This window comes from Tiliqua scincoides, chromosome 1 (assembly GCF_035046505.1).
Source record: "Tiliqua scincoides isolate rTilSci1 chromosome 1, rTilSci1.hap2, whole genome shotgun sequence".
NCBI lineage: Eukaryota > Metazoa > Chordata > Lepidosauria > Squamata > Scincidae > Tiliqua > Tiliqua scincoides.
In genome coordinates, this window is record NC_089821.1 from 47,848,912 (window position 1) to 47,874,743 (window position 25,832).

General features: G+C 44.0%; 1 protein-coding gene across 6 annotated transcripts in view; it reads left to right on the plus strand.

The window, feature by feature from the left end:
- Positions 1-25,832, plus strand: part of SBF2 (SET binding factor 2) — a 344,987-nt gene that overhangs the window by 189,363 nt on the left and 129,792 nt on the right. For all 6 annotated transcript variants that reach the window (XR_010794990.1, XM_066639834.1, XM_066639835.1 and 3 more), the window contains exons 8-14: positions 1,466-1,574; positions 3,915-4,028; positions 4,724-4,801; positions 8,730-8,843; positions 10,348-10,476; positions 12,047-12,145; positions 24,599-24,803. Coding sequence is in view for 5 of the 6 variants with exons in the window: in XM_066639834.1 (XP_066495931.1) it covers positions 1,466-1,574; positions 3,915-4,028; positions 4,724-4,801; positions 8,730-8,843; positions 10,348-10,476; positions 12,047-12,145; positions 24,599-24,803 (848 nt within the window). In the remaining variant the exon portion in view is untranslated. The remainder of the gene's footprint in view (positions 1-1,465; positions 1,575-3,914; positions 4,029-4,723; positions 4,802-8,729; positions 8,844-10,347; positions 10,477-12,046; positions 12,146-24,598; positions 24,804-25,832) is intronic.

Genomic DNA, 25,832 nt, shown 5'->3' on the forward strand with positions numbered 1-25,832 from the left:
CTCCCGAATCGGCCTTTTCAGCCACACTAGACGCTGTTCCAGAACCACCTTTCAGAGCGCGATACCATAGTCTTTCGAGACTGAAGGTTGCCAACATGGAGAGATTCTCCTTCTGAAATATCATTTTCAGTTGAATAGTTAATATGATATTTCTTTTTTATTAGGTGTTAAGGTTGCAATCCTAAACCATCATTTGAACCATTTGAATAGTTAATATATTTCTTTTTTATTAGGTGTTAAGGTTGCAATCCTAAACATGCATATCTGGGAGTAAGCATCACTGTTTAGATTGCAGTGCACTGCTTAGAGTGCAGTGAACTTCAGAGTAACATGCTTGTGATTGCGCTTTAAGTAAACTGAAATCACTTCATTGTATTCTATATGTAGGTCTATCTTAAGTATTCCACATAGGGTTGTCAATAAAATGCTTGTTTAGTTAGAGAAATAATCGATTGTAGCCATTTTTATATAATTGAAATGTTTTTTTCTTCAGTTTAGATCTTGTATCAGGCTACAGGTGGTACCTCATTTTCTGCAGGGGTTCCGTTCCCAGAACCTCACAGATACCAAAAACCACAGGTAACGAAACCTGTGGGTCAGGCACGTCAGACCCTCTTAACTTGGGCGTTCTGAGGCCCAAAGAGGCTGTGTGCAACTGCCCATGGCCTTCCCAGCCCTCAGAATGCCTTTTAAAGCATAAAAACATCAATTCTGGTTTTTGCCTAAAACCGGAAGTGGCATTTTTTGCCTATAGAAGGCATTATGGGGCCCACAGAGACAGCGGGCAGTCACACGCGGCCTCCTTGGGCCCGAGAAGACTCTTTGGATGCGACCAGAGCTGGGGGGGCATTTGGAGGGCTCAGGTCGGGTCTGATCGGGGTTCAATGCAGGAACCCACGTTGAGTCACATCTTCAGATGAAAATTCAGTGGATGATCAGGTACCACCTGTATTGGCTGCTTTTATACATAGATCATTTTGTGTTTGGAATGAAGTAATCTCAAATGTGTTATCTGAATCCAGGGATGTGTTTACAACTTTTTGTTTATTTTAGAGAGGATTATGCTTTCCATCCTAATGTTATATTTCACTATCTGTAGATTCCATGGGAATTTAATGTCTTATGCTTATTTAATATCTTATGCTGAGTTTGAGGAAGTGTACTGTCATCCACAAAAGCATATGCTGCATAAGTGCGGTGCCACAAGACTATTGAGTTTGCATCTTAAAGAGAATCTACTCTCATGTAAAAGATGTAGATAAAAATCTTTCTAGAGAAACAAGATGCTCTTAAAAAGACATGTCAAATAGAAAGCATGCCATCCTTCAAAAGTGTGTTAGCTGCTATAGTGCAGATTACAGTTTTAAATTTTTTTAGAAATGGCCAGCACAAAAAAGCTACTTCATACAAAGTTTGTTCCAAAAAAACTAGTTTCTGCAATTTTTTTTCTTCACTTTCTTTCCAGTTACCCATACATTCCAATTCTCCCTGCGCAGCTCCTGGAAGTTCTTAGTTCACCTACACCTTTTATCATTGGTGTACATTCTGTCTTTCATAATGATGTTCATGAACTTGTAAGTATGTTCAGCTGGGTTTTATTCATTCAAGTAATATTATAGAGAAATTGTTCAGCATCAAATCCTGGGGAAAAATTTCCAAGGCTCATAAAGCAATCACCGCATATACTCGCCTATAGGTCGAAAAATTTATGCCTAAAAATGGAGCCTGAGATCCTGGGTCGACTTATACCCGGGTCAATGCAGTGGGTGGGGGGCAGGGTCCTCTGGGAGCTTCTGGGAGGCTTGTGGAAGCTCAGCAGCTGTCTGGTGAAGTTGGGGGGGGCATGGAAATGGGCTGAGAAGCAGGTGAAGAAAAAGGAGAATTTTTTTCAGTAATTACGGTATTCAGAGGCAGCCATTTTAGCCTCTTCTCCAGACAGGAAGAGAAGTGAAGGCACTTCTGGGAACTGTAGTCTGTATGGGCTGCTGCTATGGAATGCAGCACATACTCCCACAAAGCCTCCCCACAATTCCCAGAAGCCTCTTTCTCTCCCTTCCAGTTTGGAGAAGGGAAATGCCTCCTTCTTTTGTTGCTACCTCTGAACATTTCTGGCAAATCATTTGCAAAGAATTTCACCCCCCCCCCCAAGTTTAGGGGTCTGGTTTTTAAAACCCCAGGATGGGATCCTCCTTTCCATCTGAAACAAGGTCCCAGGCTGCAATGCACCATTGCTTAAGAAAAGGGGTGTCCAAACTTTTTGGCAGGAGGGCCACATCATCTCTCTGACACTGTGCCAGGGGCCGGGAATAAAAAAGGATTAATTTACATTTCAATAATGAATATATTAGAGATGGAACTTATATGGATGAATGAAGGTCTTGCAATAGCTCAAGGCCTATAAAAGTCCTTACACAAAGCAAGACCGGCCTTTCCTTCACTGCTGCTGCTGCAGCAGCATCACAGTCGTGAAACAGCAAGCAATGGAGGGATCCTTCATTCACAGTTCATGCGAGATGTCAGACTGTCGCCCTTACACTGAGAACAGTTGCATTGGGCCAGCAAGGGCTCCAGTAAGTCTCCGGAGGTCCAGATTCTCATTAGAAACTGGAGGCTAATCGCAGACCGGATTGGGAGTCCTCGAGGGCCGCAGGTGGCCCCTGAGACAGGTTTTGGGCACCCCTGCTTAAGAATAACACCATGGAAAGCACTGGGTCTGCTTCTGAGTAAAGAGGGATGAAACTGTGTGCAGCTGAGTCCTTGTTGCTTGTCTCCCTGCTGTGAACTGAACTGCACACTCCCAATTGCATGTTTTATGTTGCACGTTATATGTAGAGGCTCTGGCTTAACACACCAGGCAACTTAAAGAAGGATTTGACTAATGGTTCTACTGGTATGTTGTTTACAGGCACAACACTTACTCTGACAGTGTTTACACAAATGTTGTGAAGACCAGAATTTTAAAAGTCAATGAACAAAAATGCATCTTATGATCTTTTATTGTATTTTTAATAAATTAGAAACTGTACAGTTTTTAGGTAACAATTACTGGAAGGTTATTTTTCAGGATCTGACCTTGAGTAAAATCAGGCGAAATTATAGTCAGATCCCCCCTAAGTTCAACCCCTGACTTACCCAAGGGTAATAGAAAATGATTTGGGGCTCAAAACCTGCCCTAGACTTATCTGTGAGATCAACTTATGGGCGGGTGACTGCAGTGAATGGACAAGGCGGATAATATCAAAAACCATAAAAGGAACATAGAATTTCTTGTGGCATTATAGTGCCTGGTCACATCTGAAAATCAGGTTTGAAACACTTCATTTTACAGATGAAGAACTGAGGATCAGAATTTTTTACTTTTGCCTGCCCACCCAGTGACACTCTCAGATAAAGCCAGGTCCCTGGTCCCCTGAAACCAAACTTAAGAGCAATGCTAGATGTGACATTAATCATCTCACTAGTCCATATGTGTAAATTCAGATGATTCTGTGAGATCAGGATTGGAACAACAGCAATGAGAGAGAGGGGTGTGTGTGTGTGTGTGTGTGTGTGAGAGAGAAAGAGAGAGAGAGATTTTACTCCTGTGTCACAGTCGTATCAAAAATGCCCCTTCACAGCTGCTCTTTTCTTAAAACATAAACCTCCTGCATGATAGAGAAGGGAGACTGCCTCTTCTAAGAGAGTTCTTATCATCCACCTTTCACTATCATCATTATAATAGTTCTTCCAGCAATGAACTGTTGTCAGGAATCAAGCCACCATATTCAGTATCTAACCGTCTTCTAAACACTTATCAAGGGTTGTCCCATATGATTTTTCTATTCTTCTTTCTAATATTCTAATTGTGTTCATATTTATGATGATAAACACTCTACATGTTATCTCACAATCTATTAATTTGTCATGCCTTTTAGTTAGATGTAATCATTGCAGACCTGGATGGCGGTACAATTAAAATTCCTGAATGTATTCATCTGTCCCAGCTCCCAGAACCACTGCTTCATCAGACTCAAACTGCACTCTCTCTAGTAAGTATAATTATATGGTCTTGGGAGTTGGAGAAAAATATTATCTTTTTGTGGCCAAATAATTTAAAATATTTACCCTTTAAGATCAATATGTTGGGAAAATTCAAGTTGTGCCAAATAAAACATCTATAAATACAGTGGGCTCTCGGTGTCCGTGGAGGATCTGTTCATGGACCCCCCCCCCCAAAATACTGATTTCTGTGGATGCAGAAAGCCCTCAAAGGACCTCCTGGTTGCACCTTCCTGGAAGCACCTTCTGGTTGCATCCAGGAGGTGTTCTGAGGCATGGGAAGGTCAGCATCCGCACTGTGTCAAATCCGCAGGTACTGAACCTGCAGATGAGAAGGGCGCACTGTAAATTCTCTCTGGTCAATATTTCCCTTGTAATTTCTTATATAGACATTCTCAATAGTATCTATCTTGCTCTCCCTCTCCAGTTTTGAAATAGAGTTGATTGTTTTATAGTTGATTTATAATTCTTTGCTAGTTGGTTAATACTTCATTAGTCCATTTTCCCTGCAGTCAGGGTTGTTGGCCTTTCTTCCCAAAAAGGGCCGGTATGGAACTAAATGAGCTGCAGGCCTGAGCTGTAGAATTTAATATGAATATTGTTCAGTCTGTTTGAAGAAAAATAAAACTGGGGAAAAGTTGGCAAAATAATACTTATTTTGAAATTTCGTTTCTTGAAATTGTAGGTTTTACATCCAGATTTGGAAACAGCAGATTATGCATTTCCTCCCCCACGAACAGCTCTATCTCATTCCAAAATGTTGGTAAGACATTATATTTCTTATGCTATAATAAGGAATTGGGGTCTTTGTACTCTTTAGTAATGAAGTTGTATTCCTGATCAGCTTCTTTTAGTCTTCCAAAACATTTTAGACTGTATGTTCTTAAATACACTAACATTTCACTGATTTTAAAGAAAATCATCTTTTTAGAGTATTACTTTGCAGTGCATTATTCTGTAATGTCCCTATCCTGGTTCAATAGTTTGTACAGTATTACATATCTGTTCCTAATTTGCAGTTTAGCTCAGAGTAAACTGAGGGGTATTACTTGTAGCTCAGTTGCAGTAACCCTGTAGTGTTTCATTTGCTAAGCAGGCATCATGCAAAAAACTGAATGGCTGTATGCATGGGTTCTTAGTGTAAGCTATATGTAGTGTATCTCTCATGTCTAGGAGAGGGACCATCGCTCATTAGTAGATCTCATCCTTTGCATGCAAGGCTTGAGGTTCAAACCCTTGCATCTCTAGATAGGGCAGAGAAAATTTCCTGCTTGAAACCTTAGAGACCGAGGTCCCAATCCTATCCAACTTTCCAGTGCAGATGCAGCCGTTCCAGTGAGGGTACGCTGCATCCTGCGGTGGGGGGGCAGTCATGGAGGCCTTCTCAAGGTAAGTGAACATTTGTTCCCTTTAGAACTGCATTGTAGCTGCATCCGTTCTGGAAAATTGGATAGGATTGGACCATGTTCTAGATGGACCAATGAAATTACTCTGAGGTTTTCAATCTGTGCATTCCGCCTCCCTAGGGAGGCATGGCTAGCCCACAGGGGTGTTGTGAGGCATCTGGGGAGAGAGGTGGCTGTAGCTGCTCTGCTCTGCTCAGCTGTATGTACTGCCTGCTGACTTGCTGCTTTTCTGCGGCTGTGAATGAGGTGGGAGGGGGATCGTGAGGCTGGGAGGGCATGTGAAACATGGTGGGGGGAGGTGGGAGAGAAGCCTGGCTGGGCAGCGGCAGAGGTGCTGCATCTCATCAGCTCAGGGCAAGCTCCTGGCAGGCTTCAAACTGGGAGGGAAGCCTGACCTAGAGAGAGCATTGCAGCACTTTCGTCTGCTTGGGAAGGAGGGAGCCCAGCCCGCTCTTAGTGGGGGGAGTGTCCAAATGCCCCAGCCTACATTCCTCTGTCTTGTCTGGAGGAAATAGGGGTGGCATCTGCTTGTTGGGGTGTATGTGTGTGAGCATTCGCCCATCTACTTTGGGGTGAGTTGTAATCTTACTCTATGTGGCTGCAATCCTATCCACACTTTCCCAGGAGTAAGCCCCATTGACTCAAACAGGACTTACTACTGAGTAGACCTACATAGGCTTGGGCTCTGTGTCAGTTTAACCACGGTTCTTCACCTTTCTCTTTTTCCTCCCCCTTCAAAAAAGAAAAAAAAGCCACTCTTGATGGCTTTGTCTCCAAAAATTGATTAAAAATAAAAATACCCATTCCTTTTCAGCCATCCCTCTTTTTCCTCCTGCCTCCTTTTGTGTGGGGAGGGGGTACTCTGTTGGCTGCTATTGTAAGCAGGGAGACAACCCTGGAGACAGGGTTGAGCAGTGAGGTGGCTAAGTTTGCAGACGACACCAAACTTTTCCGAGTGGTGAAGACCAGAAGTGATGGTGAGGAGCTCCAGAAGGATCTCTCCAGACTGGCAGAATGGGCAGCAAAATGGCAGATGCGCTTCAATGTCAGTAAGTGTAAAGTCATGCACATTGGGGCAAAAAATCAAAACTTCACATATAGGCTGATGGGTTCTGAGCTGTCTGTGACAGATCAGGAGAGAGATCTTGGGGTGGTGGTGGACAGGTCGATGAAAGTGTCGACCCAATGTGCGGCAGCAGTGAAGAAGGCCAATTCTATGCTTGGGATCATTAGGAAGGGTATTGAGAACAAAACGGCTAGTATTATAATGCCGTTGTACAAATCTATGGTAAGGCCACACCTGGAGTATTGTGTCCAGTTCTGGTCGCCGCATCTCAAAAAAGACATAGTGGAAATGGAAAAGGTGCAAAAGAGAGCGACTAAGATGATTACGGGGCTGGGGCACCTTCCTTATGAGGAAAGGCTACGGCATTTGGGCCTCTTCAGCCTAGAAAAGAGACGCCTGAGGGGGGACATGATTGAGACATACAAAATTATGCAGGGGATGGACAGAGTGAATAGGGAGATGCTCTTTACACTCTCACATAATACCAGAACCAGGGGACATCCACTCAGTGTTGGGCGGGTTAGGACAGACAAAAGAAAATATTTCTTTACTCAGCGTGTGGTCGGTCTGTGGAACTCCTTGCCACAGGATGTGGTGCTGGCGTCTACCCTAGACGCCTTTAAAAGGGGATTGGACAAGTTTCTGGAGGAAAAATCCATTACAGGGTACAAGCCATGATGTGTATGCGCAACCTCCTGATTTTAGAAATGGGTTATGTCAGAATGCCAGATGCAAGGGAGGGCACCAGGATGAGGTCTCTTGTTATCTGGTGTGCTTCCTGGGGCATTTGGTGGGCCGCTGTGAGATACAGGAAGCTGGACTAGATGGGCCTATGGCCTGATCCAGTGGGGCTGTTCTTATGTTCTTATGTTATGTAAGACAAAAGGCACAATCCTAGCTAGGTCTACTCAGAAGTAAGTCCTATTGTGTTCAATGGGACTTACTCCTAGGAAAGTGAGGTTAGAATTGCAGCCAAACAGTCTCTGTGTCTGTTTGCATCAGTTTGCAATTAACAGATACACACAAAACAGTCTCTCCCCCCCCGCAAATTCATCACTTCTCCCCCCTTTTCCAAAACCCTCTAGGTGTGCTGCTAACAAACTCAGGGCATAATCCTAAGTACTATTGTGTTCAGTGGGGCTTACTGTCAGGTAAGTGTGGTTAGGATTGCAGCCCCAGAGTGCTGGCAGCTGTTTTTTGGTTTCTAGTGTATAATTATAACACCTTCACCCCCATTTTGGGGATGACTGAGGTGAGGTGTTGTAAAGGGGAGCCGTGGCCAATGGCTACAAGGATCAGGGGAGGTTCAAGAACCACTGGACTTACTCCATATAAGGCACCTTCCTATATTGACCTTCCTATATTGACAACTATGGTGCATTATCACTGGAAATACAGAAAGATCAGTCTGTGACAAGGAAGTTACTTCAAATTCTCCCATCCTTATAGCACTATCAAACTTCCTAGCAGCAAATACCAAACTGAGCATGTGTTCTGCAGAGTGAGTGAGAACAGATATTAGGCTGGTGTTTGTCATAGAGCCCATGAACTTCTGAATTGTCCTAGACAAGGGGGGCTCAGCATGGATGCCAAGACTACCCTCAAGACCACCTCTGCCAATCCTGGTAGGGGGACAACAGTATGCTGATAGAATACCAATCCTGTCTTGGGGATCCATCATGAGGTTATGCACAGTTAAAATTAACTGATATTCTGAAACACACCTCATTAAGTATTAGTTGACATCACCTGGGCATTCTTGCAATTGTAGTTATGCCATTTATTTTGGTTTGAAAGTACCCAGAAGTAGGCTAAACTCTGGTTTTGATTAAAGTTTGAAACACAAATGAAAGGTAAGTCTTGTACCTTTCAAGATTGAATGCCAAATGGAAAGCTCTCTCTAAATATGTGTTTGGGAGTTACATTTTTTGGCTCTGAAAAAGCGTAACACTATTCACAGTGATCAAGGCCTATGAGAGTAGGTTCTATTGACCTCAGTAGTGTTGAGTAGTATGCATAGGATTGCCCTGAAAGACTGCTGCTTTTTTGTGCCATTGAAACTCTTATGAAATAACTTTATAATTCTAATTTTAAATTTATATCCTGCTTTTTGCACTCTAGAAATATGTATAAAGTGAAAGAGAGGGGATTTCTCAAACTTCCTCCCTTGGCTTATTTGTGGAGAAGATAATTATACTCAATTTGCTCATCTTTCTCAGGATAAAGAGGTGCGAGGAGTATTTCTTAGATTATTCGCACAGCTTTTCCAAGGATACAGATCTTGCCTTCAGCTAATCAGGATCCATTCAGAACCTGTCATAAACTTCCACAAGGTAAAAACAAAACTGGGTTATCAGCTTCCATATAAGGTTGCTGTGTTTGTCCTAAATTGCAGTGTTTCTCAAACTGCGGGACCCACTAGGTGGGTCGCGAGCCCATATCAGGTGGGTCCCCATTCATTTCAATATTTTCCCAGACTCAGTCACAAACCATGGTAGCGTCAAGTCTAATATATTAAAAATAAAATATTACAGATCTGTACTTTTTACAAGCTACTATGTATATGCTTTTAACGATGATAGTAAATGGGACTTACTCCTGCGTAAGTGTGGGTAGGATTGCAGCCTAGGATTGTTAAAAATATTCCTGCTTGATGATGTCACTTCCAGTCATGACATCACTTCTGGTAGGTCCTGACGGATTCTCATTCTAAAAAGTGGGTCCCGGTGCTAAAAGTTTGAGAACCACTGTCCTGAAAGGTTAAAATATGTAGCATTATACTTCAATATTTCAAGATAGGCAAGTTGCTGAATTCTGTAAATTGGATTTTCTTTGCTTTCATTTTTAAAGCTGTCCTAAAACTCAAATTGCATGTCACTGATTATTACAAATAATGTTTACCATTGCTACACATGGAATTTCTGAATAATTTAGTCTGGACATAGAAGTCTGACAGCTGAAAACTGTGTGATGATGTTGTTGTCTGCCCCTTTGTAGGTTTCCTTCTTTTACAGGGCACATAAGTTACCTCCTGACAGATTAACATACATCACCTAGTTCATAATAAAGTGCCACTGGCAGAGAGCAGGAGTGAATAATGTGCATCATATTGGATGTAGCTGCATAATTCAGTGAATAGTTTTGTAAAATGATCCAGATGACTCCAGCTAGCCAGCCAAAATAGGTTCAATAAAGAAAAATAAAGAATCAAATCTTTCTTAGCCTATCTGATCTTGGGGGAGAGAATCTCTTCTGACCCCAACTGGACTGAGCATGAAGAAAAAACTTTTCACAATTTTCTTGATTGTCTAGTAACAATCCACCCCACCCAACATACAATTTTTTATTTGTCCGATCTTACAAATTGATGGCCTCAAGGAGAGGCATGGGTATAGGAGGGATAATATGCTCAATGGGATTTTTTTTTGGTACCTTATAGGCACAACCAGATCAAAAATTATGTTTATAATTTTATCTCATTTTGTTTCAAAAGCGTTTCTGTTCTTTGCCCCACAACTGTTAAATTGATTTAGCATATAACTATTTTGCATCTTACCTTGCACAATTTTTTGTTTGCTGAAAGAAAACAGACTTCTGAACACATTCCTAGCATATTTGGAATGAACATGTGTGTGTTGATGGAAATATTTTTCTATTTTGTTTACAGTAACCTTGGTTAATTCACTGCTTGGTTTTATTAAAAGCATTTAATGCTTCCCTTTTGTATTTTCACTTTCTATTTCAACTATCCTTCTGCCCCTTTTGCTGTTTTGGTACAGTTGCATAGGATAATAGGAAAATGTATTTTTCTAGTTTAAGATTTACTTATATCTGCAGGCAGCCTTCTTGGGTCAGCGAGGCTTGATCGAGAATGATTTCCTTACCAAAGTTCTGAACGGAATGGCATTTGCTGGTTTTGTGTCAGAGAGAGGCCCACCCTACAGATCCTGTGATCTCTTTGATGAGGTAGAAACCATTTTTAAAGACATGTGATTATTGAGATAATTTTCAATAGCTATTTTTAAATCATCATAATAATAATGTATTAAGAATATTGTGGTGACTACATTCATTATGTAAAGACATTGCATTAAAACCACTGTGAATATTCAGTCACATAATGAACATACAGGTCCAACCTTGTTATACATGGATTTTTTATACATGGATTTGACTCAACATGAATGGCCACTGCAAATGAGAAGGAATGTGCTGATCCCCAGAGGAGGGGAAAAAATGCATTCCTTTAAAATCACAGTTTTAAAAAACTGCTTTTCTTACTGTTGTAGAGAGACAGTCATGCAAGCTATCATTCCATTCTTCAGCTGAGCCAGGCAAAGGCAAGGGGCTCTTTGCATTTCTAATTGCTGACTGACTCTCTACAAAAGTAAGAAAAGCTATTTTTAAACCACAATTATAAAGGGACGCACTTTTTAATTTTTTAAAACTGCTTTTATTTAACACATTTTTTGGTATTAACAGGGAGTCCCAGAATCAAACCCCTGCGGATGTTGAGGCACAACCTTATTCCATTAGGAGCAATGCGGGGAAAGAAACCTGGAAGTGGGTCCTTATTTTTCCATTTTTTTTATCCACGGATTTTTATATCCACTCAGGGTTCTGGAACGGAACCCCAGTGGATAACAAAGGACAACCTGTATAAGCAAATCTTTACATTGTTTTTAAGTCACAATATTATAAATATTGCTGCTTTGTTATGGTCGTTTTGGAACACCTTTAAAAATAAAAAGAGGCAATATAGCAGTATTGTAGTATGTTTTTCATACTCTACACATTTTCCTATGCGAGTTCCATTCCAGAATCCCCCGTGGTTAAGTGGGCAACTACTTCCCCGCCACCTTCCGAATCCAAGGGGAGCTCCACTCCCCTTTCCTCTAGTCTGCTCTGAGCTCAGCAGAACCCACAGACCCACAGAGTCTGCGGCCTCTGCTGGGCTCAGACTGAGCCCAACAGTAGGAAAAAGTCACTTCCAGTTTCTCTGTGAAACCATAAGTGACATTTTTAATGCCTTATAAGTATTGGGAGGCCTGGGGAAATCCACAAAACAGCTAAATCTTCATAACTAACACGAGCAGTGCCATTTTATCTATTGAAAAAAAGTCTAAAGATTGATAAATCTTACCTTGTTCAGTATTAACTTGATTTGCCATTTGTCTTTCTGATTGCTTAACACAGTACCCATAGAACCTAATGGATTTTGACATTACACCCCTAACTTATTAAAACATCACACTTTAAATAAAGAAATGGAAAGAGATGGCATATGACTAGCGCCTTGTAAATAAATGATTACATTTAGTGATGTATATCAAAATCTTTTAGAAATCCATAACTCTAAATCTGAAGTGTCTAGTCTTGAATGTCAGATATGGAATTTCTTTTCAATCAGTGCCTGCCTCTACAAAAAGTGAATAAGGAATCCTGTATGTAATATAAAACATGATGAGATGTATCCTTTTATACTCAAGCCATAATTTCATTTTGAATTAATTAAAACATATTTCTTTGTTTTAAGTTGGTAGCATTTGAAGTAGAAAGAATTAAATCTGAGGAAACCAATTCATCAAAAATGTTGAAGCATGTCAGAGAACTTGCAGAGCAGCTATTCAAAAATGTAAGTTCATTGTATTCATGTTTTGTAATGTGACTAAGGGTGCAATCCTAACTGGCACGTCCCTTGAGCCAGACCAGGAATGTCATGAAAGTGCCATAAAGCACTTTTGCGCCAACCTGGAGGCAGTTAGGCCGGTGCAAGGGACTTGCACCAGCCGAACTGCGCTGTCAGGGGCCCCAGGAATGGTGAGTTTGCATTGACTGAGCTCGACCTACACAGGGGTCTTGGTTGGGCAAGGGAAGGGTGAGGAGGAGCAGGAAGAGAGGAGGCGTTTCAGGGCGGGTGGCAGACAGTTCGGGGAAGGAGAGTGGGAAGCAGGGCCAGGATCTGGTTGTTATGCCGGATCCTAACTGTTCCTGGACAGTCTGGGCTAGCCCTGGGCTGCTCGGATTTGCGCTACCTCCGGAGGTGGCGCAGATCCGAGTAGCCCCATTGGGGCTGCAGTGGCTCTCCCCATGGCAAGGAAAAGTGATTCCTCTTGCTCCGGGCTGAGCCACTAAGCACCCAAAACTTGTACTGGATACAGCACAGGCCTGCTGGCCAACCTGTTTCTAGCGCAACTTAGGATTGTACTGTAAATAGTTCTTGTTGGCATCCTTCAGTCTTGGAAGACTATGGTATCGCGCTTTGAATGGTGGTTCTGGAACAGAGTGTCCTCTCCAGTGCGCGAAGGCTGGGTAAAGTAGATATGGAGGATAGACTAAATAGTAAATAGTATTTCACTTTAAATTACTGAAGCTGTAGAAATTGAAATGTTGATTAGCCGTGCAATCTATATTGACATTTTACATATAGTTGCTTTATGTGTGTATAGCTTAATTGTCCAATTTACAGTGCAATTCTGACCTTGGCTAGAACAACCAGGTCACATGGCCTGCGCTGAAGCCTATTCAGGTTAGGAGCAAGATGGAGGTCACCTCGGGATAAGGGCTATCTTTCCCTTACCCTGAATAACATGCCAGCCTGCTCCATTGGGCTAATTGGATCTGTGCCAGCTAGTTAGATGTCCAGTGTAATGCCAGGCTGAATGGGAGATTGGGAGAGTTAGAACAGACAAAAGAAAATATTTCTTTACTCAGCGTGTGGTTGGTCTGTGGAACTCCTTGCCATAGGATGTGGTGATGGCGTCTGGCCTGGACGCTTTTAAAAGGGGATTGGACAAGTTTCTGGAGGAAAAATCCATTACGGGTTACAAGCCATGGTGTGTATGTGCAACCTCCTGATTTTAGAAATGGGCTATGTCAGATGCAAGGGAGGGCACCAGGATGCAGGTCTCTTGTTATGTGGTGTGCTCCCTAGGGTATTTGGTGGGCTGCTGTGAGATACAGGAAGCTGGACTAGATGAGCCTATGGCCTGATCCAGTGGGGCTGTTCTTATGTTTTTATGGGGTTAGGAGAACTGCTCTGCCAATCCTGCCCCCACAGTCTTGATCCTTTCTCCCTACCCTACCCAAAAACACCCCCTCCCCACCTCTGGTCTGCCCTCCCACCACCCTTTCCCACCCTCCATACCACCCTACAGTGCATACTTACCTGTTCCCGTTGGCGCAGGGTCAGGATCCAGTCTGCCGAGCTGGCGCAGGCCTCTGCACCAGCCCAACCAGCTTCCAAGTAAGCACAAATGTGCATTATGGCACGTTTGTGACAATCAGAGTCTCTGCAGGGAGGCCTATGCTGGCTTGGGGGGGGGGATTTAGTTTGGGCTGCCTTTGTAGTTGTTGTTCTATTTGCCATACAATTGTGATGTGTTACTGTTGGTTAAAATGTGCCACTTATGTTTTAAATTGTGTCAGATATGTAATAGCTTGATCAACATGGAATATGGGATTCTGGTGCCAAAAGTCAAAAAGTGAGACCCATTTAGATACAGTAATTGCAGGCACCAGTCCTTAACTGTTGAGTACTTGGTGGTTGTCCTCAGGACAATCTTTCTTTACTTATTTCACACTGAAGGCATTCGTTTTGAGTGTTGATGTGGTGTTTTGTTTATATACACATTTCTTAAGTTGATTTTCTATGCAAATATTTATCCAAAACAATATACTACAACAAAAACAAAATGTGAAAGCAGCAAAAATTGTAACCAACTAGAATCAGGCAATGAAAACTGCAAAGTAAAATGATAAAATTAGCAACAGAATAATCAATTTTTATCCAGACTGTGGGTCCAATCCTGAACAGTCGCAAACGTGCTGTAAGGCACATTTGCGGGCCCTACCACTGGGCGAGCATCGGTAGTAGCCCAGCGCTGGTTGGCTGCCAGAGCTCCACCGCTCAGCGGTCATGTGGACCGCCAAGCAACGGAGAGGTAAGTGGGGAGAGGCGGGGAGGAAGCGTGTAGAGGGCGGGGAGGATGTGTTCCAGGGGAGGGAACAGAGAGGGAGGGAGGGTGAGTGGAACCGGTGGAGCTTAGCTCCGCTGAATCCAGAGCTTCTGTGTTAGGCTCACCCCCCAACACAGAGGTTCTTGATTCACTGTTGACCTTTGGGTTGGCAATGAATCGGATAGCCCCATGGTGGGGCTGCTCAGTTTACCTGGGGGAAATCCCCTCTTCTCCGGTGGAATCTCCATGGCAGGGTCAGTCCTTGACATCTGGGAAGCTCCTCCCTCTTAAGCAGACAGGTCAGGTTACAAAGTCTTCCTGAGGGGAGGGGCTCCCTCGATTCCCCAGACTGACCTTGCCTCTAGGCACAGTAGGTTGGGTTTTTTCTTGGTCAGCTTACATGACCTTCAAAACTGGTTTTTTTTTCCTGGGGCTTTGGCCCCTTTTTTACTTTTAAACCAGTTGTGAGGAAAAGGACTGCAACCATCCTGCCTGAGCTCCCCGACTGCCATCCTTGTTGGGGCAGAAAATGGGATTGCTTCTCGCCCCTCAAGCAGCTGGACAAGTGTAGGGCTCCCCCTGGTTTTGGGACAGCATAGGAGCCTGGCTGCAGGGCAATTCTTGGCCATGGTCCCCTGACTGCCGTCCTTGTTGGGGCAGAAAATAGGGTTGCTTCTCGCCCCACAAGCTGCCGGACAACTGTAGGGCTTGTGCTTCCCCCTGGTTTTGGGACAGCATAGGAGCCTGGCTGCAGGGTGATTCCTGGTGGTGGGTGACAGCTCAAGCCCTTTCCCACCAAAACTACTGTTATGCAGGATTGACAGAGACACTGAAACCAAAACGTAAGTTCAAGGCTTTTATTGTGAGGAATGGAACCTGAACCAAAAGGATAACACCCTCGTTCCAAATTCCCTGATTGAGTGAGGACCTGAGGCAGGCACTAGGCAGGCAGGAGGCAGCAGGACTTGAGGCAAAGGCAGGCTGGCTGGTTGCTCCCTGGCTCTCTCAGGGACTCCTTGCTGCAGCTCTCTCTCCTCAGCTCTCAGGTTTCAGCTCTGCTCCGCTCTGCAGCTCCTTCTCTCCCAGCTCACCTGGTGATCTTTCTTCCTCCACAGAGCTTGCTCTCCAAGGCTCCTCACAGCAGCTCTTCCCTGGTGGTCTATCCAGCTCTCGCTTGTGCAGCCCCTTTTATAGGCCTCTGCACACAGCAGCCTCTACCTTCCCTCCACTGGTACTGCAGCCTCCTCTCCTGCAGCAGTTTTCCTTCAGGTCCTCCTCAGACTGAGCCCAAGTTTTACACATAACACTACCATAGCAAAACTGCACCACAGCAGTAGGCGATATTTTTCCCGACAAAACTGCACCATAGCAGTAGGCTGCTGCCCAGAAGCTGTGTGGAGAAGGCAGATCTACTCTCCAGATTCCTGCTCAAACAGTGGTGCTGACAAGACAAGCCTGTTCCCTGCCAAAGCACCACACAGCAGATAAGGTGCTGCTGAGACCCTGTGAGGGCCAGGCAGAGGATGACACAGACCTTCAGAAGACAGGTGAGGCGTTTTTTGGTTCAAAAAGGGGGTGATTGTGGAAGAGGGCAAGCCCCTCTAGAGAGGCATCTGAGACTCCGAGTCCAGGCTCTCTGCCTCTACCAACTAGGAGGAATTAACGGCCGTTCTTCAGGCCAATGCTTCCTCCAGCTTGGCCACAGCCATGGCGACCCTCCAGAAATAGCTAGCCCAATGTGGCTTCGATCCCTTCTAAGTCTGAGCTGGCCGTTGAGCTCCCCCCCCCCCCAAGTACTAAGTCCCTCAATGTTGGGGGGGGGATTTTTACCTCAGAATTTTTCCCTCAGTAGTTGCTACTGCAGTTAGAGGATTGTTTAGCTCCTGCTTGGGCACATCCCTCTCCTCAGCATCTCAGCTGAGGGGGATTTCGGCCTGTTCCATCAGGCATGGAGGCTGCACTCCTAAGAAATTGTGAGGCTGCCAACTGAGTCATCCCTGACGAGGCACCACATCCTGCTGGGACTGTATATCCCTTCATATCTCAAGCAATGAGCTTGCAGAACTCCTGTTGACCATGTTCTGTGCTTTGGCACGCTGAGGGTCAGGCAGACTTAAAAGAAATCTGGTGCCCAACCTGTCCCACACTCTAAGCTTCGCCTTTTCTCCCCAGCATTTGCTGAGGAGTGCCTTAAGGACTCTGTTTTGTGAGTCATGGTTCCCTCATGGCTTCCAGGGACGCGACAACATGCCTGAAGTCTCTGCTTCAGTGCATGCAGTATCAAGTTCCCTTTCCCCAGAGCATTGGGGAAAGTGCTGCTTCAACTGGAGATCAGCCTGAGATTTGGCACATCCTGGGGCAGCTGTTTCTCCCTCAGGACAGGATTCTCCAGGCACAGGATGCCTGCCAGTGTCCCAGGAAGCACAAAATTTAGTGCAAAGCTGGGTTTCAGGGTTTGTGAATCAGACTGCGGCTGCCAAATTGGGGCAGCTCATGAGGACTCAGCAGGGGGTGAGAGGACAGAACTTTAAGTCCTATAGCTTCAAGCGCCAGTGTTCACCCTTCCACCCTCCCAATCTTCATTGGGTTCTATTTTCTCTAACTCTGAGGGGACTCCACTAAGATGTTGAAGTCTCTCATCCTTTTCACCTTCCATGCTGCCCCAAAGCTCCTATGGGGCAGTCAACATAAAAGGGCTCCAACTGCTAAAGGTAACTGGCTTCTTGAAATGGGCACAACAGACTCCATATCTTCTGGGGAGGAAGAATATCCCTTGGGGGAGGAAGCCACTAAAACAGAATTCCCACAGGCTTTTACCAGTATCCTATTTCCTAAACTGTTACCTAAGGCAACCGGGTCTCTCAATCTTGGCTCAGAGGCTGGCTCACCTTCTGCCTCTGCCAGTGTAACCAGGCCAGAGGCCAGGTGTCTGTTTTTTCCTCTGGGTCCCACAAGTCACCTGAGGTTGCCTTCCAGAGGCATTTAAGTTGATCTTGGAAGCAGAGTGGACGGCACCATCTCAGAGGAAACATACTTCCAAATTGCTTGGTAAGTTTTATTCTTTGCCTCAGATTACTCTGCAAACTCCGTCAATGCTCCCATTGCTACCTTGTCTTCACATGTGGCGATTCTGTCAGAGGGTGAAGGGGAACCGAGGGACCCTTGTGATACAGAGGTGGCTGTCAAGAGGGCCTTAGAACCTCTTCTTATGCTTTCAGGGCAGCTGCCACTAGCCTCCTAAATGTCTAAAACTACCTTTTTGGGGGCAGAAGAGTTGGCATTTCAGACCACAACCGATCCAGGAGTGGGAAGAAGGTGCTGAGGAAAATTACTCTTTAAGTAGCCTTTTCTACAGATGCCCCTCTTGATGCTTGTCAGTTTGCTGCAAGATCCATGGCCTCTGCCTTGGTGGCTAGAAGAAATGCCCAGCTCCGACCCTGGGATGTTGATGCAGGTTCCCAGGCCAGATTGGTTGTCCTCCTTTTGAAGGGAATAAAGCCTTGGGGGGGGGGGGGAGCACAATATCCCATTATTATTGAGAACAGGGGTCAGAGAGAGGTTTTGCCCACTTTTCGAAAGGACTATTCCAAATATATATAACATCAGTCCTTTCATGGTCACAAGCTATCCTTTGTCCCAAGGGTCAATCCAAGTTTAGATCTCAGTGGTCCAAATTTAAGTCCCATCATCCCTTGGGCAGATCTCCAAAATCTGCATCCTCCAGCCAGAGCATCAAGTCTAACAGATAACACAACACCTGATGCCAGGTTTACTTTTGAGTTGGCCGGAGTAGGTTCGTAGGACCCCATCACAGGGCTTCTTATACTGATGGGTGAACAGAGTTTAATATGGGTTACTCCTTATATGTGCAAAGCACACTGGCTGAGCCTCCAGAAGATAGACCAGGCTGAATGGTAAATTCACATCCAGGTGTTCTCATTTCTGAACAGGAGGTTCAGGCCACTGGTGCTAGACCTATTTTGTAGATCAGCACTGCAACCAGCTGATTAGATTATTTTCCAAGGGAGATGCCAAAGGGATGAATGCCCTTCATCTCACTTGGCCCCGAGGCATTCTGTATGCTTTCTTTCCCGTCAGAGGTCTTCCAAAGGCGTTCCTAAAGATGACCCCTAGAAAGCGTTTCCAACGTCAAAGTCCCCTGAGTATATCAGCCTTTTCACCTTCCACTGAGGCTGAACCTGCTATCGCAGGGTCCCGGCATCCATCCTAAGATAGCAATGCTGCAGCTAACTACATGGAGCTTGAGCGACAAACACTGTCCTGACTTCAGATATTGGCTAGTTCTCAAGATCCTACTTGCTGATAGGAGGATCATCTAGAGCAGGGGTGTCCAAAGTTTTTGGCAGGAGGGCCACATTGTCTCTCTGACACTGTGTCGGGGATTGGGGGAAAAAGAATTAATTTACATTTAAAATTTGAATAAATTTGCATAAGTTTACATAAATGATTATATTAAAGATAAATTTATATGAATGAGTGAAGGTCTTGCAATAACTCAAGGCCTATAAAAGGCCTTGCACAAAGCAAGGCTGGCCTTTCCTTTGCTGCTGCTACTGCGTCACAGACGTGAAACAACAAGCAGTGGAGGAAGACCTCATCCCACAGCTCACGTGAGAGGTCAAACAATCACCCTCACAATGAGAGCAGTTGCGTCGGGCCAGTGTGGGCTCCCAACAAATCTCTGGAGGGCTAGAGGCTCATTGGAGACTGGGGGCTCCCTGAGGGCCGCATAGAGAGGCCTCGAGGGCCGCAAGTGGCCCCAGGGCTGGGGTTTGTGCACCCCTGATCCAGAGGGGTTTGGTGGGCTGGTGTTTCCAGAGAAAATTAAAGTGAAGGAACTCTTAGAGTTCCTTTGTCAGGTCTGGATAAGTGTGTGAGTATGGCCACTCTGATAAGATAAGTATTTGCAATTACATGTATTTTGGGGTATCCTGAGGGTTGACTCTTGTCTTCCTACCCTCATGTTAAAAAATTAACTAGCAGAGTGGCATTGATTAACCCTCCTTTGGTGACCAGGGCCCCTTTGTGGAACTTAGGTCTAGTTCTCAAGGCATTAACACAGCCTCCTTTCAGGCCTATGGCTACTTGTCCTTTACATAATTTTTTCCCAGAAAACTGCCTTTTTTTAGTGGGAATAACATCATCTAGATCAGTGGTCGGGGAACAGGGGTAAATTACCCCAAATGGGGTAAAAGTGAAAATCTGGGGGTAATAAGGTTGCCTTACCTAACTGTGTGCGGGCACCGGGCGGGGAGGTAGCGGAGGGAGTCAGCGCACCCGCTCTCCACCCGCTCCAGGGGGCCGGCAGCGGGCTGGTGCGCTGTGTGCACACCGCCCGCTGCCCTGCTCCCTTCCGCTCACCTTCAGATGCGGTGAGCGGAAGGGAGCAGGCGATACACTCAGGCTGTATCGCAGCCGCCCGCTCTCTCCGCTCTGTGCGGGAGACTGGAGCTGCCCGGCGCTGTAGTGATGATGTCATCACACAGCGCCGGGCCGTCAGTGTCTCCCGCCGAGCGGACAGAGCGGGAGGAAGAAGAAAAGCCGCGCCGACCGACGTGGGATCGAGGTAAGGTGAGTATTGTTTATTTATTTTTATTGTTTATTTATTTTATTTCCTTACTTTCAAATCAAGGGGGTAACGTCTGCGTTTATAAATTTTTTGGGGGGTAAGAGGTAAAAAAGTTCCCTGACCCCTGATCTAGATGGATGTCTGCATGGACAGATTTTTCTGTAGCTAGGACTTGTGTCTGTTTCAAAAGAACAGGGTGGTTCTCCTCACCAACCCTACCCAGGGTTAATTCTGTGTTTCCCAGATCCTATCTTTCTTTCCAAACCTTTCAATCTAGAGAGTGGGATTGGCACATTTTGGATGTGTACTGGACAGGGAGTTTATCTCTGGAAACTCTATCTTCAGACATATAAAAACTGTTTTTGCTGCATAAGGCAAATGAACAGATTTAAGGTTTCACCATCCACCATCTCCAGATGGGTAAGGGATGTGATAGTTGTGGCCTACCGGGCTCATGGAAGGGAGCCGCCTCAGGGCATAGTTGCTCATTCGCTAAGGGGTGATGCTACCACTAGCATTCAGGGTGTTTTTGTCTTTGGAGATGGTTTGTAGAGCCGCCACTTGCAGCTCCCCCCCATATGTTCATAAAGCAGTACTAGGCAGATGCCTATGCTTCCAGGGACGCTGCCATTCGCGTGCTGTACAGCATAGTTTCAGATGCTTCAGGCAGCTCCCACCCTTGAGGAGGCATGGCTTGGGTATTTCCCATATGTCAAGGACTGACCCTGCCATGGAGATTCCACCGGAGAAAGGGGAGATTTGAGCTTACCTGTGAATTTCCCTTCTTGGTGGTCTCCTTGGCAGGGTCAGTCCGCCCACCCTCACAGCCTGAAGCATATTAAAAAAAAAAAAGACAGCAAACCCAAAACAATGTGGTGGTAGAAGATAAGGACAAAACATCCCTGACAGGTCCACATTAGGTCCCTGAATTAGGGTACAGTATGGTCCTAGACTTTCTTGGCTCAGAATGGTGAGATTTAGGTCATCTGAGTTCATCCTGATGGCTTTTTGACACATTTGACTTCAAGGATAGACATCTACCTGAGCAAGTCCAAGACAGAGCTGATCTGGGGAGGGGCCATCGAGGCTTTTGTAGTCTGGAGAATCAAGGGAGCCCCTCCCCTCAGGAAGACTTTGTAACCTGACCTGCCTGCCTGAGAGGAGGAGCTTCCCAGATGTCAAGGACTGACCCTGCCATGGAGACCACCGAGAAGGGGAATTCACAGGAAAGCTCAAATCTCCCTGTTCTCCCAAGGAGCTGCCAGCAGCTGCCTGGAGCAAACAGGATGTAGTGGTAGCCATTTTCAGTGCTGCTACACTCCTGTGTTCCAGGCAGCTCAGTATTGGGCTATGTGTCTCATTCATTAAAACCCTTTTTTTAAAGACACTTGGTTCCTCTTGTTGCTGCTTTTGGTTTAATGTTTTGCTATGTAGCTGAAGCTTTTCTGAAAAGTCATGTTGTGGGAGATGTTACCTGCAATAAAACTTGCCATTAAACAGTAATTGACCTTTTGGCACATTTGGAAACTTGCTATCATAACTCAGCATAAAGTTGCTGTTTTGTAGTGGATGAGGCTTTAATCCTATGCACACTTACCTAGGAGTAAATTGTTTTGAGCACAATTGGATTCACTTCCAAGTAAACATGCATAGGATTGGGGCAGCGTGAGACTAAACTACAAATACCCAGTTTATCTCATGTCTGCCATGAACTCTCTTGGTGGCCTTAGACACGCTGCTCCTGCTAAGTTAGGATTACCTGGTAATGCATGTGAAATGTTTTGAGCTCCCAAAGTGCTATATAAATAAGGTGGTGGTGATGGTTCATATGGCAAATTCCCCCTTTGCCATATGAAATAAAACTAGCATATAGGCTCATGCTTTTATTTGCATAAGTGTGTGATAGAAAATGATGTGTGTAACAACACTTTGCCTTTCAGAGGTTCCCACTACAAAAGAGAGAGGGTTTAAACTGAATGGCAATTTGTGTTTCTGGCGGTGGGAACCATTGTGCAGTCACATGTACTGTGCATTCCAATAAGTCGAAGAGATTAGCCTTACACCTGTTAAAATTATTTTAATTTAGTTTGGTTGATCAGTTAAGAAAACATATTCCTATTTGATTTCACATATGAAACTACCTATCAGTTATTTATCCTGTGGTGGATTAAGGTAGTGAAAGTTTATCATCACTTATAAATTAAAATATATATTATCACTATATATTTCTATTCATGTGTAGCTAATTTATTTTTCATTTTATGATGTATTTTTATTTGAATGAACTGAAATTAACAATGAGTAGTGTAGAGTAGGGGAACAAAAAAATAAGCAGCAGACTTGCTAGCTAACTCAGCAAAATACTATCTGTTCCATTTGCCTAATATGTATGGTGAAGAATTGATTGCTGGGGAAAAAAACTGCTTTTTAGAGCAGTGTGAGATTGAAGGACTTATTTTTTTAGTCTCACTAAGATAGCCACTTGTTTAATTTGCTTCAGTTTTAAATGTGTTTACATAGTCAAGTGTATTAATTTGAAGCTGAAATGCATTAAATGAGCACAAAACTTCAACTGAGATAAGTTACTGGGTAAACAATACTGTAGTCATTGTCACCAACATGCAGCATATCTGTTAGAGATCATAGTTCATTTCAAGAACACAGTGAACACGAAGGAGATAAAGTGAAATACCCTGAGATAATTGGCCTATGTAAAGAAGCTTTAACTATGATATCTGAGTTAAATAAACATAGTTCTAGAGGACAGTTAGTGTGTTTCTGTGTCCAGCTGATATGATGAGCTGGGTGCAGTGTCCTCAGCCTAATGCCTGGTCTGCCACCCCAAATGTCTTGTAGCTCAAAAAAAAAAAAAAAAGGCAGTAGTTTGAAAAATTACAGATAAGGACTTTCATAGAATGTAACTTTTTTGTATTAATGTTCAAACTATAGATTTTTTAAAAACGAGCCATTTCCACAGCACAATGTACTGTTTATTGCTTTTCAATACCCTAAACCAGCAGTTCTCAAAGTCTTATGCAGATGTTGTGACTGCAGTAAGTATTTGTGGAGCCGAGGGGCAGTGCCAGTGCTGTAGCAGTCATGCTACTCCAATAGTCAAGGGTCTTGTAAACATACCTAGGTGATAGCGATGACCATCTGGAGGCTGCAGGAAGCTCGCAGCCCCCTCTGCAGGCCTCTCTGCTGCTCCATACTGCTTTCTTCAGCAATTGTGACCACTTCTGGGTTGCGATCGCAGAACCGGAAGTGTGTTGCAATCACTGAAGACAGCTGTGCCATTGCTGCAGCTATTTCTGGGCCACTCCCTTTAAGGGGGAATGGCCCTCTTCCGGTTCTCCTGCCAGGGCAACGCACCAATTTGAGAACCAGTGCACTAAATCTTCAGTGCATCTGAACTTCAGAAAAATTCTTCAGGTCCAGTTGGATTTACTTAAATCCACATTTTCCACTTATTGTACTTGCAAATAAAAAAAAAAACTAATTGATTACTGTAGCCATTAAAAATATATAGATTTATTGTTGCTTCATTCTGACAACCTGGCCTTGCATATCTTTGTTGCTGTTTGCCCCCTTTCTCTTTTTAACTCACTAATGGAGTGTCTTTAAAGTAGGATCTCTGTTATTACCTGCAGTCATTACACAGGATTTTATAGACAAGTCCAGTTTGGAATCTACACTAGAAGGAACTTCTCCTTTCTAACGCTCTTTCCCTTCACTTACCCTTTGCCACCTCATAAGAAAAAGTAATTCCAGGGCAGATCAGTGTTCGCCATGAGATAGAAGATAATTTCTATGTTCTGTTATAGGTAGAGTCATACATAGTACAATAAGAGTACTGACTTTGAAACAATTGCAGAGATCAGGCAGCTATGAAGTATAAATAACTAGGAGTACAAGATCACCTGAGTAGATTCGTAGATGGCACCTATTGTGATTGGGCACTGCTCAGTATCAAGTCATAGATATATAAACTTGTGCTATTATGAAACTTTGAAAAAAAATTTTATTGACTCTGGGCACACTCCAATTTAAGCAGAGCACTTCATTTTAATGGAAAAATTAGGCACATGCTCTTGCACTGACACTAATGTCTCTTGAAAGTGCTTTGCTTTAGCTAGCTATTGCCCTCTATGTGCTTTAAAGTAATAGTGGCATAACTAGTGTATTTGGCACCTGGGGCAGATCCTCACTTGACATTTAAGGGCCAGGCAAGACAACGAGTGTGCAACAGGCACACAACATTGCAATTCTACAAAGATGATACAGATGCTTATTGCTTACACCCAAGGCAGACCACTCCCACCGCCCTGCCCTTGGTATGCCATTGTACTTTAATATTCTTCCAAATGCTACACAATCACTTCCATCCAATAAATTAACTCAGTGATAAGTCACTATCAGTGATAGTTGAGTTTATTATACTGCATTGGTATGTCATTGTATTGCATTGGTGTAACTACTGTAGTCCTATAAGATATTATACCTTAATGCTTATAATTGGTGTTTTGATTTTTGATTGCAGGAGAATCCCAATCCTCACATGGCATTCCAAAAAGTTCCACGACCCACAGAAGGATCACATTTGCGAGTTCATGTACTTCCTTTCCCTAAGATTAATGAGAATCAGGTTCAGGATCTGATCCAGGAAGGCTTGATTAAAAACCAAAATGCACCACCTGCTACTCGTGTGGAAAGGAAATGTGTTGTTCCTGCTGGCCCACCTGTTGGTATGAGAATCATCATGATATTTCATTCAGATTTAGTCATTTCACTATATTGCACTAGTTTTCTTTACTGCAAAAAGTAATACAGGTGTTCTCCGGTATATACAGGCGTGCTCCAATTAAGTGAAAACTGTGGATACATGGGAATGCCACTCCGTCCTCCAGAGGCAAGGGGAGCTGGGCTTGCCTCCAGAGGCTTTCTGCTAGTTTTGGGTAAAAGGGAAAAAGAACTTTCCTATATCTATCCCTGCATAATTTTGGACATCTCAGTCATGTCTTCACTCAGGCGCCTTTTTTCTAGACTGAAAAACCCCAAATGCTATAGCCTTTCCTCATAAGGGAGGTATCTCAGCCCACTAATCATTTTCTGTACCTTTTTCAGTTCCACCATATCCTTTTTGAGACGTAGCAGCCAGAATTGTATGCAATGCTCTAGATGTGGCCTTACCATCAATTTGTACAATGGCTGTTTTGTTTTTTTTCCATTTCTATGTTAAAAGATCCCAAGTATGGAATTGGCTTTCTTTACCACCACTGCACACTGGGTTGACATTTTCATCAAGCTGTCTGCCAGCACCCCAAGATCACTCCCCCTGATCTGTCACAGACTGCTCAGTACCCATTGCAATATCTATGGAGTTTGGATTTCTCACCTCAATATGCATTACTTTGCACTTACATACATTGAAGCGCACCTGCAATTTTGCTACCCATTCTCACAATCCCTTCTGGTCTTCACCACCCGCAAAAAGCACATAAACAGGAATTTTGCAGGGAAAATTCATTATCATAATGCTAGATTCCTGCTTCTGGAGAGTCCCTGAAATAATGTGGATTTTACATTTTGACATGGAGTTCTTTTGAATGCATTGTCACATTTTTCTTGTGTAGAAGGGGAATATTACACATGAATGTGCAACATTCCAACATCTTAAACATGGGATACGTGACCATAAGTAGCAATGGGTTGTATAGTAAATATACCTGTTTTCCTATGCATCAAACGATGACATACTCTGTAGCAATTAAAAA